General features: G+C 41.7%; 1 protein-coding gene across 1 annotated transcript in view; it reads right to left on the bottom strand.

The window, feature by feature from the left end:
* ERICH1 (glutamate-rich 1) overlaps positions 1–14,071 on the bottom strand; it is a 195,599-nt gene extending 181,528 nt beyond the window's left edge. The window contains exons 1-2 of the mRNA XM_006882908.1: positions 13,866–14,071; positions 8,554–8,671 (exon numbers count right to left, since the gene is read on the bottom strand). Coding sequence (XP_006882970.1) covers positions 8,554–8,671; positions 13,866–14,071 — 324 coding nt within the window. The remainder of the gene's footprint in view (positions 1–8,553; positions 8,672–13,865) is intronic.
* Positions 14,072–16,326: the final 2,255 nt, after the last annotated feature.

Raw genomic sequence — 16,326 nt, 5'->3', positions numbered from 1 at the left:
TTCAAAAGTAGTTTGGGCTACTTTATTAAAATACTTAATGTCCATTTTGCAGCCCAACATCCTATTTCTTGTTTATAAATTGTCATGCTTTCTCTGTGAGATAATTTCTTCTTAAAAGTTATGAAAATCCTCTTTCAGGTCCTCACTTCCAAGAGAAAGAAAAAGAGAAACAACAGTCGTGTCCAAAAGGGTCACCGCTGCGTGCAGCATTTTGTTGCACAAACAGCGCCCACTGTGTGCCCAAAGACAAAGCAATTAAGTTCATGATTTGTAATACAGTAAAGGCAGATGCCACCAGGGTCATTGCCAGACTATCGCTAATGCATATGTGTTTCCTAAACTTTGTGTAAAACTGTGCTATTGTGTGAGCTGTACCATTTACAGCCAGGTGATGAGAAACTGTTCTCATGAAGCCTGGAAAGACAGAACATCCCCACCCAGATTTAGACCTGCAGGTGTTGCCTTCAGACCTCTACCAAAGCCCTTGTAAGGATTTGATTCCTTAAAGGCTGAAGGAAAACAGCTCATGGGAAAGGAAATAAAAAGGAAATTATACTTTAATTTAAAAATGTTACAAAAATCCTAACTCAAGGATACTCAAAATAGTAGCAAAATGTTTGGCATGATGTTCTTAAAAAGCAGACAGAGATTTTAGCTACATTTACTTTTGTATATGTTCTGCATTACTGATATTTTTTTTCTGTTTTTATAAAATGATTGTTTATTAACCATAATTCTCACTGGGCAATTAATTTCAAAGTGCAGGAATATGATAACTAGTCTTAAACATTGAGGGGGGTTGGGGTGAATCTAGCAGCCTGAACTAATTTAAGTAGCATAAGATATGCTTCTGCTGTTAGGTGCTGTCCAGCTGGTTAAAATTTACAGCCACCCCACTTAGAAGCAAACACTGGCTAGTCCTGATCTACACTCACAGTCATTGGCATGTTTCACCTTCTGTTGCAGCCACTGTGTCAGTTCTTCTCACCAAGGCTCTTCTTCTTTATTGCTTTTCTTCTTTATCAAGCATGATGTCCTCTATGAACTGGTTCCTCCTGAAAACATGTTCAATATATACTTTCAATCTTGAAAGCACTCTGACTGCACTTCTACATTTGTTCACTCTTTGAGCAGTCCACGGGGTGTATTTTGTGCCAACAGGCTAATTTCAAAGACATCGATTTTTCATCCTTTCTTACCTTTTGTGTGCATATTGAGGCAACTGAAACTATGGCTTGGGTCAGATGAACTGTACTTGGATGCCAAAGTGATATTTTTACTCCTTAGCACTTTAGAACTGTCTTTTGTAGCAGATTTTCCTGATGTAATATGCCATTTGATTTCTTCACTGCAGCTTCCATAGTTGTTGATTGTGAATCCATGTCAAGTTACATCCCAGACAACTTCTATCATTTCTGAAGCTGCTCATTAGTCTAGTTGTGAAGAATTTTGTCTTCTTTATCATGAAATGTAATCCACACTGAAAGTCACTGTATTTTATTTTCACATACGCTTATGCTGATATAAGTATTTCAAGTCCTCTTCACTTTCAGCAAGTAAGGTTCTGACATCTGCACCTCACTGATCAGTCATGAGTCTTCCTCCAATGCTGATATTGCTATTCTTCTTCATATAGTACAGCTTCTCAGACTTTGCTTAGCAGACATATCAAGTGCAGTGAAAGAATGCACACTTCAACTTTTCATGAAAATGTAATACTAATGATTAGGGAAAATGTACCCCAAATTCACTGCCATGTAGCTGCTTTCAACATACAGCATTCTTCCATTGGTTTCCATGACTGCAGTTCTTTTTTTAATTTTTTTTAATTTTTATTACTTTTTGTGTACTGTCAAATCAGATCTGACTGGTACAAGAGGAAATTGTCCCTCCTTCTCCAGGACAGCATCTGGTGGATTTGAACCACTCACCTCTGGTATTGCAGTGCAGCTTCTTGCCACTAGCCACCAGAACTTGCCATGACTGCAGTTCCTGATGGAAGGAGACTTCCCATCTTTTCCCTGCAGAGTACTGGTGCTTTCCAACAGCTGAACATGTGGAGATGTTTAGCCTTCTATTTTTCCACATTACACATTACAGACTATACTACCAGAGCTCCTTCTAATGATTAGAGAGAAAAACAATAAGGGGAATGATACTTTATAAAATAAAGGAATTCCACTTGTCTTATAAAATTTCACTCGTGGGCACAATCAAGTTAGCCAATTAAAATTACTTCACCTTGAATAAAAAATACGACTACCATTTCCTAAACCCGCGTGGAGCAATCTATCTACATATTAGGTAGAAATCATTATCTCCACTGCACAGGTAAACTAAATCTCTGAGAGGTTTTCCTCTTTCTATTCTTCTTTTTCTCTCTATTTGAATTGAGGGGAGAAAATGTGAAATCTATATACTGTCAGGTTTTCTGTTGCAGATTCCAGTAAGAGCCTACCTATACTGCAGCAGGTCTTGAACACTTTCATCTTTGAGTGCGAAACTGACTCACGGCTGACTCTCCGGTCAGTTTTCAGAGGATATAAATCACACATAAAGCCTGTGGATTTGAACCGCCTGTCTTTTGGGCTACCTAACCTGTATTTACTTACCAAATGGATTGTCAATGAAAAGAGACTGCTCTATTTCTGCTCTGGTATAAGGATCAGGGAAATGAAGCTCCTACTCTGTCCTGTATATCTGGAATGGTGTTTTGGGCTTAGTTTTGAGAGGCCCATCACTATTTGTTGGGCTCATAACGGAAAGGTCAGGCGATATGAAATCAGCGCTCTGCATGGGAAAGGTGAGATAATCTGCTCCTGCTAAGGCTCCCAGATTCTGACACGAGCTAGTGGATCGCCTTGAGTCAGGATCCACTCCACAGCAGTTAGGTATGAGCTGCTACCCCAGATCTTCTTAGACAACCGAGATAGAACCTGCGGATCCCAGGCGTCCAGTGCCTCCAGGTAGCCCCAGGGAACACAGGTGCAGCCCTGCATCGCCCAAAGACCCAGGAGGGACAAGCAACCCCGAGGGGCCACAGCTTGAGAGAGCAGGCTGCGTTCCTCAGCAACTGGCTGAGTCACACCGGCACTCTGGTGGCCTCGGTCTCAGAAACACCCAGGACGCTCTGAATAGAGAGGGAACTCGGTCTTACCTTGCTTCCTGAAGTTGGACATAACTCCAAAACCCGGCCAGTGCGGTAGATTGTCCCCCGCGGTCGTCCCAGACACACCATCCCAGAAGCAGCCCTGTTTGCTTCCGGGATTCAGCTTCCTTAATCCCCGCCCATACAGCAAGTACTGGCCAATCCAGTTCCGAAATTTTTAATACTGGGATGTCAATCACCTGCAGTGTGGCTGTAGATTGGTTTCTATTGAAAGCTGTAGTAAATTACTGCCAAATAGTAAAACCCCAGCTACTGGAAGCTTGCTACTGGGCATGCACTGTCTTTTATTCCAGGGTAGCGCGGGGAAAAAAAGATAGACGAGATTTAGAGAGGTTTTGAATGGTTGTTGTTGATTGCCTTCGAGTCGAGCACGATTCATAGCGACCCCATGAACAAAAGGCCTGAAGACCCTTTTACAGCTATAGACATTTATCAAAGCTCATAGAGTTTTCGGAGGCATGTTGTTTAGGAAGAAGAGAATGCCACTTCTGCTTCCAAGACTCATAGCAGCCCTACGGAAAGACTAGAACTGCCCATAGAATTGTGAAGGCTGTAAATCTACATGGAAGCAGACTATATTCTCTTTCTGCTGAGAATTTTTTTTTTTTCTCTTTTGGTTCTTCTTGTTGCTGCTGTTAGGTGCCATGGAGTCTAGTATAACCCATAGATAGCTACCCTAAAAATGCAGATATGAATCCCGTCCTATCTTGTGCCATCCTCACATTTCCTAACACAATATTGCCAATTGCAGCAGTCAAGGTGTCAATCTTTCTGGTTGAGCATCTGCCCCTCCTTCACTGACAGCCACCCCCCCCCCTTCGCCTTTCCAAGAATGACGTCCCTCTCCTAGGAATTGCTTCTCCTAGCAATATGCCCGAAGTACATGAGCAGAAGCTTTGCCTCCAAGGAACACTCCGGCTGCACGTTCTCCAAGATTTATTTGTTCATTCTTCTGGGATTCCATGGCATGCTCAATTCTCTTCTTCGCCAACACAGATCACAGGCATCAGTTCTTCTTCTATCATCATTATTCATTGCCCAGCTCTCAGATGCATAACAAGTGATCAGGAAGACTATGGCCTGAATCATAAACACCTTTGTCCTCAAACTGATATCATTGCTCTTCAATAATTTGGAGAGGCCCCTGACTGCAGGCTCTCCCAGGTTGGTATATTTGACTCAAATAAGAAACTTAGGAGACAATGAGCTTATGTTAATAAAGACAATTCAGAAAAGGAGAGTGATAATGGTTGTACTACTTGAAGAATGTAAACAATGTCACTAAATTGTATACACAGTATTTGTTGAACTGGCTCATGTGCACAGTCTCAAAAATATAAAAAATCCCATAAAATTAATAATAAAAACTAAAAGGAAACCCTGATGTCCCCTCACTTATACTACATGTATACTACTTGATATGGGTGCTTCAAAAGTGCTGTTGTTGTTAGATGCCCTCAAGTTGAACATGACCTATGCCGACCATTTGAACAACAGATCTGTCCTATCACGTGCCATCCTTACATTTATTGATACACTGAAACCCATTGATGCAGTCACTATGTCAGTTAACCTGGCTGAGGGTCTTCTTGTCCTTTGCCAAACCTATTTTTCCAAGTGTGATGTCGGAACGGTCTCCCCTAGCAATATGCCCAAAGTACATGGGCTGAAACTTTATTATCTTTGCCTTCAAGGAGCACTCTGACTGCACTTTCTCAAAAACATATTTGTTTGCTCTTTTGACAGTCCATGAGATGTTCAGTATTCTCCCACACCACAGCTAAAAGGCATCAATTCTTCTTCTGACATCCTTATTCATTGTCTAGCTCTCAGACAGAAATACCTGAATCAGGACTATTTTAGTCCTCCAACTACTAACATCATTACTTCTCAATAATTTGAAGAGGTGCCTGACCACATATTTCCTGACTGCTGGATATAAGTAAGATGAAATTGTTAACAGTGTGAATCTTTTCACCATCTATCATGATGTTGCCTAAAGGTCCAGTAGTAAAAATTTTTATTTTCTTGATATTGAGACAGAACACATATTGTATTATTTGATCTTCTACAAGAAGTGCTTAAAATCATCCTCATTTTTTTACAAAGTGGTGTCATCTGCATAATGCCGGTTACTGATGGGTATTCCTCCAATCTTAATGCCGTATCCTTCTTTATAGAGTTCAGCTTCTTGAATAATGTGCTCAGCATACAGATTGAACAGATTTGGAAAGAGAATACAACCCTGATGGGCTCCATTCTTAATTTTAAAGCACAGAGTGTTCACTTACTCTGTTGTCTCCACAGCCTCTTGGTAGGTTTCGCATGAACACAATTAATTGCTCTGAAATTCTCATTCTTCTCAATGTTAGCCATAACAGTTTATGATTCACACAGTCAAATGCCTCTGCATAGTCAATAAAGCATAACTAGACATTCTTCTAGTATTTCTGCCAGGATACATCTGACATCAGCAATGATATCTCTGATGTCACAGCCTCTTCTAAATCCTAATGAACTTCTGGCATTTCCCTATCTACGAACCAATTTAGCTGTTTTTGAATGATCTTCAGCAGGGTTTTGCTTGCATTTGATATTAATGATACTGTTCAATAGTTTCCACGTTCTGTTGAATCACCTTTCTTGGGAATGGGAACTAATATGGACCTCTTTCAATATGTTGAAAGGATAGCCAGACAGCTGTTCTTTAAATTTCCTAACATAGACTGGTAAACACATCCAGGGCTGTACTTGTTAAATGAAGCACGTCAATTGGTATTCCATCTATTGCTGGGGCCTTAGTTTTTGCAGATGCCTTCAGAGCAGCCTCCAATTCCTCCTTCATTGCCACTGACTTCTCATATGGTACTTCCTGAATTTCTTCAGTGTCAGTCAGTTCTTTTTGGTACAGTTACTCTGTGTATTCCTTACATCTTGTTTGATACTGTTTCTGGTTAACTGTCAAATTATTTAGTCATTGTGTCACTAGTGCTTCTTGGCCTAAAACAAACGGTAGTGTTTTCAGTACTTTATATGTATGTTAAAGCTAGATAATTAACAAGGAAAACTGAAGAATAATTTAGGTCTTTGAAATACAGTACTGACATAGACTGCTGAATATACCACAGACTGCTACAAAAATGAAGGACTCAGTCTTGGATGAAAGATGATGAGAATTCTCCTCACAAGTGAAGATGGTTAGACTTCATTCTACATACTTAGAATATGTTTTCAAGAGGGACCAATTTCTGGAAATGACATGTTTAGAATAACAGTAGGTCAGCAAAAATAGAAGATGTTCCTCAACAAGATGGACTGAGGTAGTAATTGCACCAATAGGCATAAATCCAGCATTGTGAGCAAAGTGTAAGACTGACAGTGTTTCCCTCAGATGCACATGAGAGCCCTATGAGCTACACCCAAGTTAAAGACACACAAAGGTAACAACTCACACTCACTTACATTTCTTCCACACATGCTCCTGTGTAATCCAAGAACACTGTAAATATAAATTCAGAATTTACAGATTTTTACTGAATTCATTTATTTAAAAAAATACTGACTCATTGAAGAATGGGATTGGTATGAAGAATGGGAATTGGGATTGCATTGAAGGTGTAGATTGCCTTTGGTAGTATTACCATTTTCACAACATTGAGTCTTCCTATCCATGAGCAAGGCATATTATTCCACTTCTCTAGGTCTCTTTTTGTTTCTTGTAGTAATATTTTGTAATTTTCTTTGAATAGATCCTTTGTGCTTCTGGTTAGATATACTCCCAAGTATTTAATCTTGTGATTCGCTATTGTGAAGGGTATTGTTTTTCTTAGCTCTGGCTCTGTATTCTCTTTGTCACTATAGAAAAATCCAACTGATTTTTGTATGTTGATCTTGTATCCTGCTGCTTTGCTGAATTGGTCAACTATGTCCAATAATTTTCTTGCTGAGTCTTTAGGGTTTTCTAAGTATACTATCATATCATCTGCATAGAGAGATAATTTTACCTCCTCTTTGCCAATTTGTATATCTCTTGTTTCCTTCTCTTGTCTTATTGCTATTGCTAAGACTTCCAAAACAATATTGAATAAGAGAGGTGATAGTGGGCATCCTTACCTAGTTCTTGTTCTTAAAGGAATGCCTTTAACCTCTCTCCATTGAGAACAATGTTGGCTCTCAGCAAACAAATGGATAGAGAAGCTGTGGTATATTCACACAATGGAATACTACACTGCATTGAAAAACAAGGAACTCATGCAATAATATTCAAAATGACTGACCTTGGAGGACATTATGCTGAGTGAAATATTTCAGTCACAAAAGGACAAATACTGCATGGTGCCGCTGTTGTAAAACAAGACTGGGGGGAGACTGAGAAAGATGGGATAAATAATGTATAATGCATTGAAACAGATGAGCGAGAAAACTGTTTAAAAGGGATATGTGATTCGAAATTATTGTGATGACAGGAGTCCAGAACGAAGGCTGCATAGTGGAGTGGACCTGAGGGGAGGGATTGTAAAACAATGAAAGAAATTTTCTTTTACTTTTCCAAGAGTGTAGTGTACTGTGGGAGAATGGGTGGGCAGGGAGAAAAAGTGCAACAATACATGAGTGGAAATCCAAAGTGTCAGTAAATTTTCATCAAAATGAATAATAATAAAAAATTTAAAAAATGTTGACTCTATATATGTCAGGATCTGGCAGAGTTTCACGTTGTCCAACATAGAGTTGTTGCCAGTTGGAGCCTACGTGATGGCACTCAACAACAAGAACAATATCTATCATGGACTTCTGTAGATTTTTCTTATACATCAGGGAATGGCCTAATGAAATTATTTTTTTAAAGTTGTTGTTGTTGTTGTTAAGTGCCATGGAGTCATAGATGACTTATAGTGACCCTATGAATGAAAGATCTAAGCACTATTAAAATTTGCTTTTCTCAATGTAGTCTTCCCTAGCCATTTGCCCACTTTGCTTGTTTTATTTCTTTTTAAAACATTGTCTCCACATGGGGAGATCTCTGGCCTAGTCTACAGTGAAATGCGCTATTTACCCAACGGTGGTTCACATTTACCAATAGCTCCACTGGAAAAAGATGGGCAGACTCCTCCAGTGAAATGTAACGCCCAACTAGGGGGTCAGATGTGAGTCTGACTTAATATAATGCATATAATGAGCAAAAACTTGAAGTAAGTAAAGGAAAGAAGCATTATAACTATTAAAGAAATGCGAGTTCAGCAGAGAAGGAACAAGAGTGGATCAACGAAGTTTCTGGACATATTTGTGTTTGAACAATAACAGTAATTACAGTGTGCTCATCAAAACACAATTAGCAAAAGGAAGAATTAGTTAATCATAGTTATCGAGCCAGAACTGACTCCTACCTGACCATCCAATGATTTTTCTGAAGCTGTAAATCCCACAGAAGGAGACTTCCCATGATTCTCTCTCAAAGGCACTGGTAGATTCTGAACCAGCAGAGAGGTGCCACCATGAGGATAGCTGCACAAAGGGAAGAGTAGTGGAAGAAATTAGATAGGAAAAGTAGAAGAAATTAGATAGGAAATAAGGAGTTCTTGTTGGGGCAACATCATGCTGTATATATTAACTTTGACTTCCCTTAGAAGTGAAACAGAAAAATCATTTGCGGGTTTTGAACTGAAATTTTAAATAAGTAATTTTTATCTAATATATTGAGAGTCATTTCAATGAAGAGAAACAGGGAAACTAGTTTTAGTAAATCGCAATAAGACAGACAGTGAGTAGTGTCAGAATGTTTGGGAAGAGAGAGGTTTAGTGGCAAGGAGCTCTATGACCAAACCAAAGGCAGGCAGTTCAAGTACCAGCTGCTCTGTGGAAGAAAGATGGATAATCTCCTTACTTATGATTTACAGTCTATGAAAACTCATGGTCAGCTTTGAGTTAATTATAACTTGACAACAGTAAGTGAATGAGATTTGCGGTATATTTGAAGTTCAAGCAAAATTATTTTCTAGATGACTAGTTGTGAAGTGAGAAAGAAAAAGGCAAGTCTATATTTAACTGAATTTCTGGAAACTCAGAAGGTTGAAACTGGATTCAGAAGAATATGGGAAGGCATTGCTGATATCGAATGGATCCCGACTGAAAGGAGAAAATATAAAAAATCTGTTTACATGTTTTACTGATTATACAAAGACATTCATCTGTGTGGGTCATAATTAATTATAGATAGCATTGAAGAGAATAGAAATCTCAGAACACCTGTGATTCTGCAAAACCATTACATAGACCAAGAAATAGTTATCTGAACAGAACAAAGGAACTTTGTTTAAAATCAGGAAAGGTGTGCATCAAGGTTGTATCCTTTCTCCATTCTTTTTAAATCTGAGTGCTCAGCAAATAATTTGAGAAACCAGACTAAAAGAAGAATGTGACATCAGGATTCAAGAAAGATTCAATTGTCCACACTGCAGGTAGCACAATCTTGGTAACAGAAAGTGAAGACATGAAGCATTTAATGAAGATCCACGACTACAGCCTTCAATAGGAATTGCATTTTAAGACCAAAACCAAAATTCGCCTATTTGGACTAACAGACAGCATCAGCATAGATGAAGAAAATACTGAAATTATCAACTATTTCACTTTACTTGGATCTTAATCATTACTCATAGTGGCAGCAGTCAAGCAAGGAAAATATTTATTGTGTTGGGCAAATCTGTTGTCAAGAACTTGTTTAAAATGTTAAAGAGCAATGATATCCTTTTTTATTAATTTTAATAAACATTTACAGAGACTTTGGATTTCCATTAATTCATTTTTCCATTTTTCTCCCTGCCCACCCCGCCCTCCCAATTTGCTCTTCGCTTTACTTTGAAAAGTAAACGAAGATATCTTTTTAAATACTAAAGTATGCCTGTACCAAACTATAATATATTCAGTTTCTTAATACGCATGTGAAATCTTGACAATGTAAGAGGGATGAAAAAGAATTTGATCTTTGGATTGTGGTATAGAGAAAGTGTACTGAATATCCCATAATGTATGTTGTAGGATTATTAAAAATGGCTTTCCTAGCCATTAGCTTTGACTGTCACTGTAAGACTGAGTGAGCTTGTGATAGGATTTGTCAGTTTTTCTTCTTCCCACCAGTTTAAAATGAGTAGATGTAAGAGCAGAACAGGAAATTTGCCTACCTGCAGGGAGGAAGAAGTAGATTGTATTACACTGCAAAGTGTATTTCCTTTGGAGTCAGAGAATTCTACACCAGTCAAACTATTTCCTTCATGTCAGATTTGTTTGCTCTTTTGGCTGTTGTTACTGTTATGTGCTATCCAATCAGAGCTGACTCATAGCTGACCCTCCAGTGGGTGTCTTATAGGTAGTAAATTACACACAAGGAGATTTTTCATCTTTCTCTCTTGGAAAAGTTACTGGAGTCAGACCTTGTGCTTTTGGATTAGAAGCATAACTCCTTACCATTAATCCACCAGAGCTCCTGTATATTCAATACTCTTCATCAACACCAAAATGTAAAGATTTTTATTCCTTTTCTATCATCCTTATTCTTGTCCAACATTTAGAGGCATAGGAAGCAATTACAGTTATCATGGTTTAGATTAGGTGCACCTTGTGTTTAAATTGACATCCTTCCTCTTTTAGAAACTTGGAGAGTTCCTTGGCAGCAGATTTCACCAGTACAACACATATTTTTGTTGCATGGCTTCTGCTACCATGAAGTTATCTGTGGATCCAAAGAAAATGAAATTGTTGACAATTTCAAGCTTTTCTTCATCAAATAATACTCAGTGGTGTCCCAGAAAAATCATCCACTTATATTCAAATTAGGCTTCGAAGTCATTATTGATTCAACCTTTCTTCTCTTGCCTTATGACTCACAAATTATATCAAGTACATTCTACTTATAAGATGTCTTACTTCCACTTCCTAGTTAACGTCTCCATCATCTTTCATTAAGATTTCCTCAGGCATTTTATCCCTTTCCCCTCCCCACTCCCTGCCACTACTATTGTTTTCTGACTCCCATTCTATCACTCTCTCTTGTCCTCATGTGAGTACCAATTGCAGTGGATTAAGTTCTTACTTATAGTAATCTCATATGTATCTGAGTAGATAGGTATTACAGAGTTATCAGTAATTAACTTTTTCCTGAAATAGATTGTCAGGCTCTTGGTGGACTTGGTTAGAAGGCAAGTATGCTAATAGTTTCACTATTCAGGGACCACTTTCTCAAAGCTATTTCACCATATATTCTCCCTATTAAGTGTCTTTCTTTGATGTCCTTAATGTGCTTAATCCAAGGTTAACATTCTCCAGCAAAAGCCTGTATCTTGCCTTCAGAAGTGTTACTAACAATTATAATGGAGCTCTGGTGGCTTGGCAATAAAGAGTTGAGCTGCCAGCCTAACGGTATATGGCTTGAATTCACTATCAGCTCCATAGAAGAAAAATAGGCAATCACTTCTCATGTGCTTTACAGTCTCTGAAAACCTACTGGAGGGTCAGGTATGCATTGGTTCCAACTTGGCAGCAATGACCACCACCACATGTTGCTTGTGCAATTTTTACATGATTCCTTCTCTAACTGAAAGCCCCTGGGGGTATTTCTTTCCATTTTGCTCACTAAATAGGAGTATATTATATGATTGTTGCATGAATGAACAAATAAATTTTCAAAAGGGAAGGAAGGATAAAAGCATGAGGCACAAAAAAAGAGGAAATTTCCTCATTTTTGAAATTAAGAAATTTTATATAACTCTAAAAACCTAGATTGGCTTTAGATGTTTAGGGGTTTGGGTTGTTCTATTTGTAGGCATCTATACATTCATAATGGAGACAAATTGGAAGGTGTTTTGTTTGGTGTTTTCTTTAAAAAATACTAAGAAGGAATTGGATTACAGTTTCTTTTTTTTCCAAAGAATCTTTGTATACTCTTCACCTCACCAATTTATTTAAACTTTGTTTGATAAACAGGAGTTGATTAATGTTTGAATGATCAAATATTTGAAGAAATCTTATAGAAACAGTATTTTTGGTTTAAGGTGTTGGAAATTCTGGAAAATGGGTCTGAGACATTCCAAATATTTTTTTTATCACCTGATTCCCAATTCATTTCTATTCTGACTTCAATTTATTCATTTCCCCATAAATTTTCACCTTGATATTTTCACTTACTTCTGTTTTCATTTAACTCTTCTCAGTTCAACTCCACCATTCAGAGATATGGAAGAATGATATTATTATATCTGCATTAAAAATTTAGTAAGGTAATTGCCCAAGATCAGATGACAGAGCCAAGAATTGGAAAAAATAAGTGTCTGATTATCATCATACTGTGCCTCCATGTAGTACGTACTAATTTTGCTTCTCATCTATTTAATTAGGGCCTATAGGCCCTATGTTGTTAGGTTCTCTAGACCAATACATGTTTTCATTACGCAACTCACCCTATAAATTAGAATAATTTTTCTTTTTAACTTGTGTCATTTATATGTGATAATATAGCCAAGCCATTAAATGGCAAGATTTCATATCATGACCCAAGTTTACAGACAAACATTGTCATTGTTGTTGTTGTAATGGGCTGTAAAGTAAGTTTGCGACTCTATACACAACAGCCCTGAAACCTGCTCTATCCTGTGCCAAATTTGCTGTCTCTGACACACCTACCCTCATTACCCCAGTCACTGTATCAATCTATCTTACCAATAGTCTCCCTCTCTTTCTCTGTCCCTCCACCCTTCCAAGCATGATCTCCCTCTCCAAGGACCATACCCTCCTTGCAACATGCCCAAAGTATGTCAGAGGATGCCTCAGAACCCTTGCCTTCAAGGAGCAGACTGGCTTCACTCTGTCTAGGAGGAACCTGTTTGTTCTGGCAGTCCATGGTGTATATTCAACACTCTTCTCTAGCACCACTGCTCAAAGACATCAACTCTCTTTCTATCATTCCTAGGCATTGCCCAGCTCTCTGACACATAGCAAGCAATTGCGAAGACTATGGCCTGCATTAGGCGCACCTTCAATGTTATTGCTCTTCAGTACCCTGGAGAGGTCCCTGGCAGCTGACTTTTCTAATGCAATTTGCCTCTTGATTTCCTGGCTGCTGGTACCAAGAGTGTTGATTGTGGAGCCAGCAAACTAAAGCTGTTAATGATCTCAATCTCATCATGATGCTGCCAACTGGCCCAGTGGTGAGAATCATTGTTTTCTTGATGTTGAGTTTCAACTCATATTGAAGACTGCGGGGTCCTTGATCTTCTGCAGCAAGCGCTTCCTTACCTAAAGATGATCAGAGACAACAGCTCCGTTCCTGGGTTTTACAATCGCATTTGGTAGTTTCCATCTTCCCTGGCAGAGAGCGTCAGTCAGTAACCAATACAGGAAAATATGCACTTGGAAATAGTGAGAGGGAGGGTCACTTTTATAGAACTCACACAGAAACAGCAGCACCTATTCAATGACATTTTCTTGCAAAGAAATATCTTCTCCCATGTCTTCAGTATTCCTCTCCTTTCTATGCCAATGGAGCATGTTAGACGTCAGAGGAGTTAAAGTTGCATATTAATTCCACACGAATGCTTAAGTGTGTCACTTATCTCTGTAAGGAATGAGCTGTGCCTTCTCATGCATTGAGGTGCGTGCTTATAGTATTCTAGTGTTAACTTTGGAAACGCTTTTAAAATCTTAAAACGCAAGTAGCAGTTGAAATCTCCGGACCACCGATGTTGGCATCTTCTTGGGGAGCCTCCTCTTCCCTGTCTGTCCCCGGGTGACCTGTCCCTGTTCCTCATGCAACAGTTGGTTGGAGTGGAAGCGCTGCCGCTTTTCACAGGCAGTTCCTGCAAAGAGCTCCCTTTTCAGCGCTCCTCTGGGGTTTTTTGCACTGGAATCAGGCATGCTCAGTAGCCAAAACAGTTTGGGGTAAAGAAGCAGTAGCTACAGTTTCAAAACACCGACAGGGAATGGCTCCGGACCTTCTCTAGATGGAGCCAGGCGCGGGCCGGCCCCCCCAGTGCGCCGGTGCCTCCCCGGGCGCGGATGTGCGCAGGCGCCGACCGTGAGAACCCGAGCGCAAGGCTCGGAGTGCGGCTTGGACAGCGCGGCGGCGGTGGAGTCGGACAGGCGCTCAGCGCGGGCACCGAGGAGCCTCAGCCGGGAGCCGGCAGCGTTAGAGCACGCGATCACGCACCTTTTCTCCGCTTGCCTGGCTTAAGGGGGTCGGCTACCTTGCCGTGCCACTCGGAACCTGCTGAAATAGTAATGCCTGAGAATGTCAGCTTTGAGAAAGGTAAGAACCGAACACAGCAGGAGGGCCCCACTAAACCAGGGGACAGTGGACGTGGGGAGATATTAAAGGCTAGCCAAGCGCCGTCGAGGCGAGGTTGACAGGGGATGCTTTTCTCTGGAGCGCGGAATCTCTGATACCACTGTCGCCGGTGCCTGGCGACAATCTTGAGCATGTTGGCGAGTTTGTACAGGGAGCTGTGACATTGTTTGGTGTGGCTTGGGGGCAGTAAAGTCTGAAGGACGCGTTTGAAACCCCTCTGATGGGGACGCTTAGATGCGAAGAGGTGGGGGCGGTGTGCAGAGGTTGATGCGGGAGGTAGTGGGCGTCATCTGCCACTTCTGGGGGCGCTGGCACAGGGTGCCGAGCTGCTTTGGGAGCATGCTGTCCACTCTGCCACGCAGGAGCCTTCTAGGGGTGGAGTCGGGCCAGGGAGACCCCTGGGTAGCTCAGCAGCTTGGGTCCATGGATGACATCGGGGAGTGTCTTAGCTGCTCCGGAGAGCCCAGGGCTGCAGGCGCGAGCGCTGCGGGTGTCGGGGATCAGTGGGACCCCGCAAAGCAGCTTGATGGCAAAGAAGAACCTCGGGAGCTCCTGGGGGGTCGAGGGGGATGGAATCCAGCCTCTGGAGCCGAGAGAGGTTCTTCCCCCGTATCAGGGGCAGCTTAGGGAGACTTGATAGGGTTGCGCACTAGCTGGTGGTGGTCCGAGGGTCTTCTTTACTCTTAGACTCCGGGGGAGCGGGACTCACGGAGCCAGATGCTTCCCCAAGGTGTGAAATTCCTTGCTGTGGCCCCGAGGGTCGGGAGGAACTGGGAGCGAGAAGCTAGTGGGAAAGCGCAGCCCAAGGAGCAGCTGGTGAGTCAGGGGGTCTTCGGACGTGGCACCTATGAGGATAGCTGCAAGGGAAATGGGGCGGCTGTGAGCAAACTGCATTTAGAAAGAGGGGTAAAAAAAATCCCACAGCCCCAACAGACCTCAAGCCCTCATCCCAGAGAGTGCTGAGGTGGGCAAACGCCGAGGGGGATTGCGATTGAAGGAAACGTGCCGGTGAGCCCAGCTGCGCGTGTGGTCGCGGTGGGGCGGAGGGGGAGGGGGTGGCAGGAGGCAGTTTCTACTGGTGGCAGCGGTGGTCGCGAAGAGCCGGGAGGGGGACCCGAGGGGTACGCGGGTGTCGGCGCGTGAGTGCGCGCCTGGAGGGGGTGGCAGTCGCCCCGCTTTCCAAGTGTGAGCGAAGAGCACGGGGGCTTTTTTTAAGGGTGGTTGCTATGCGAGGCGCTACCCAGCGCCGGATTTTGTAACTAAGCCTCCCCCGGCAGCGGCTGTTGCTGTTCTCCGGCTTGTTCGCTAACGATTGCTGGGGAAATAATGAGGATGTAATTATTACAACCCTAGCGCAGTGAGGGGGTGGGGGGCGGAAGGGATGGTCCCTTTTGCCTATCGCAGGGCAGGTGTGCCTGGTCTGGGGTGGGGGCTCCTCTGTGTCCCTCTGTCCCTTCCCCACCCCCTTGCACGGGATGTTGTTCTGTGTTACAAGGTTTCCTAGCAAAGCTGGACCTGGGCAATCTGCAGGTGGGGGTGGGGCGGACTCTTGGGAGAAATAGTTAGGAGAGGTGAGGAGGGGTAGGAAAGAGGGGAGATTTGGATCGATCACAAGAGGTTTGCAGGTAGAACGTAGGATCAAGAATGCGGTCAAAGTGGGGACACGAGAACGTGCTGGCTGGCTTATTTGCTATCTAACACTGAAGAGCATCTCTTCCCTTGGCTCTTCTACACTTCTGAAGTAATTTTATTCCTGCTGCCTGTGTTGCTTCTCACCTGAATGGCGATTTAGGCAAAGGCTAGGAGTTTTGAATTCATGACTTGT

The sequence above is a fragment of the Elephantulus edwardii genome, unplaced genomic scaffold (assembly GCF_000299155.1).
Source record: "Elephantulus edwardii isolate Elephantulus edwardi_28Jun2011 unplaced genomic scaffold, EleEdw1.0 scaffold00025, whole genome shotgun sequence".
NCBI classification, from domain to species: domain Eukaryota; kingdom Metazoa; phylum Chordata; class Mammalia; order Macroscelidea; family Macroscelididae; genus Elephantulus; species Elephantulus edwardii.
The sequence above is the reverse complement of the archived record's forward strand: the minus strand, read 5'-3'. Positions and strand labels throughout refer to the sequence as shown.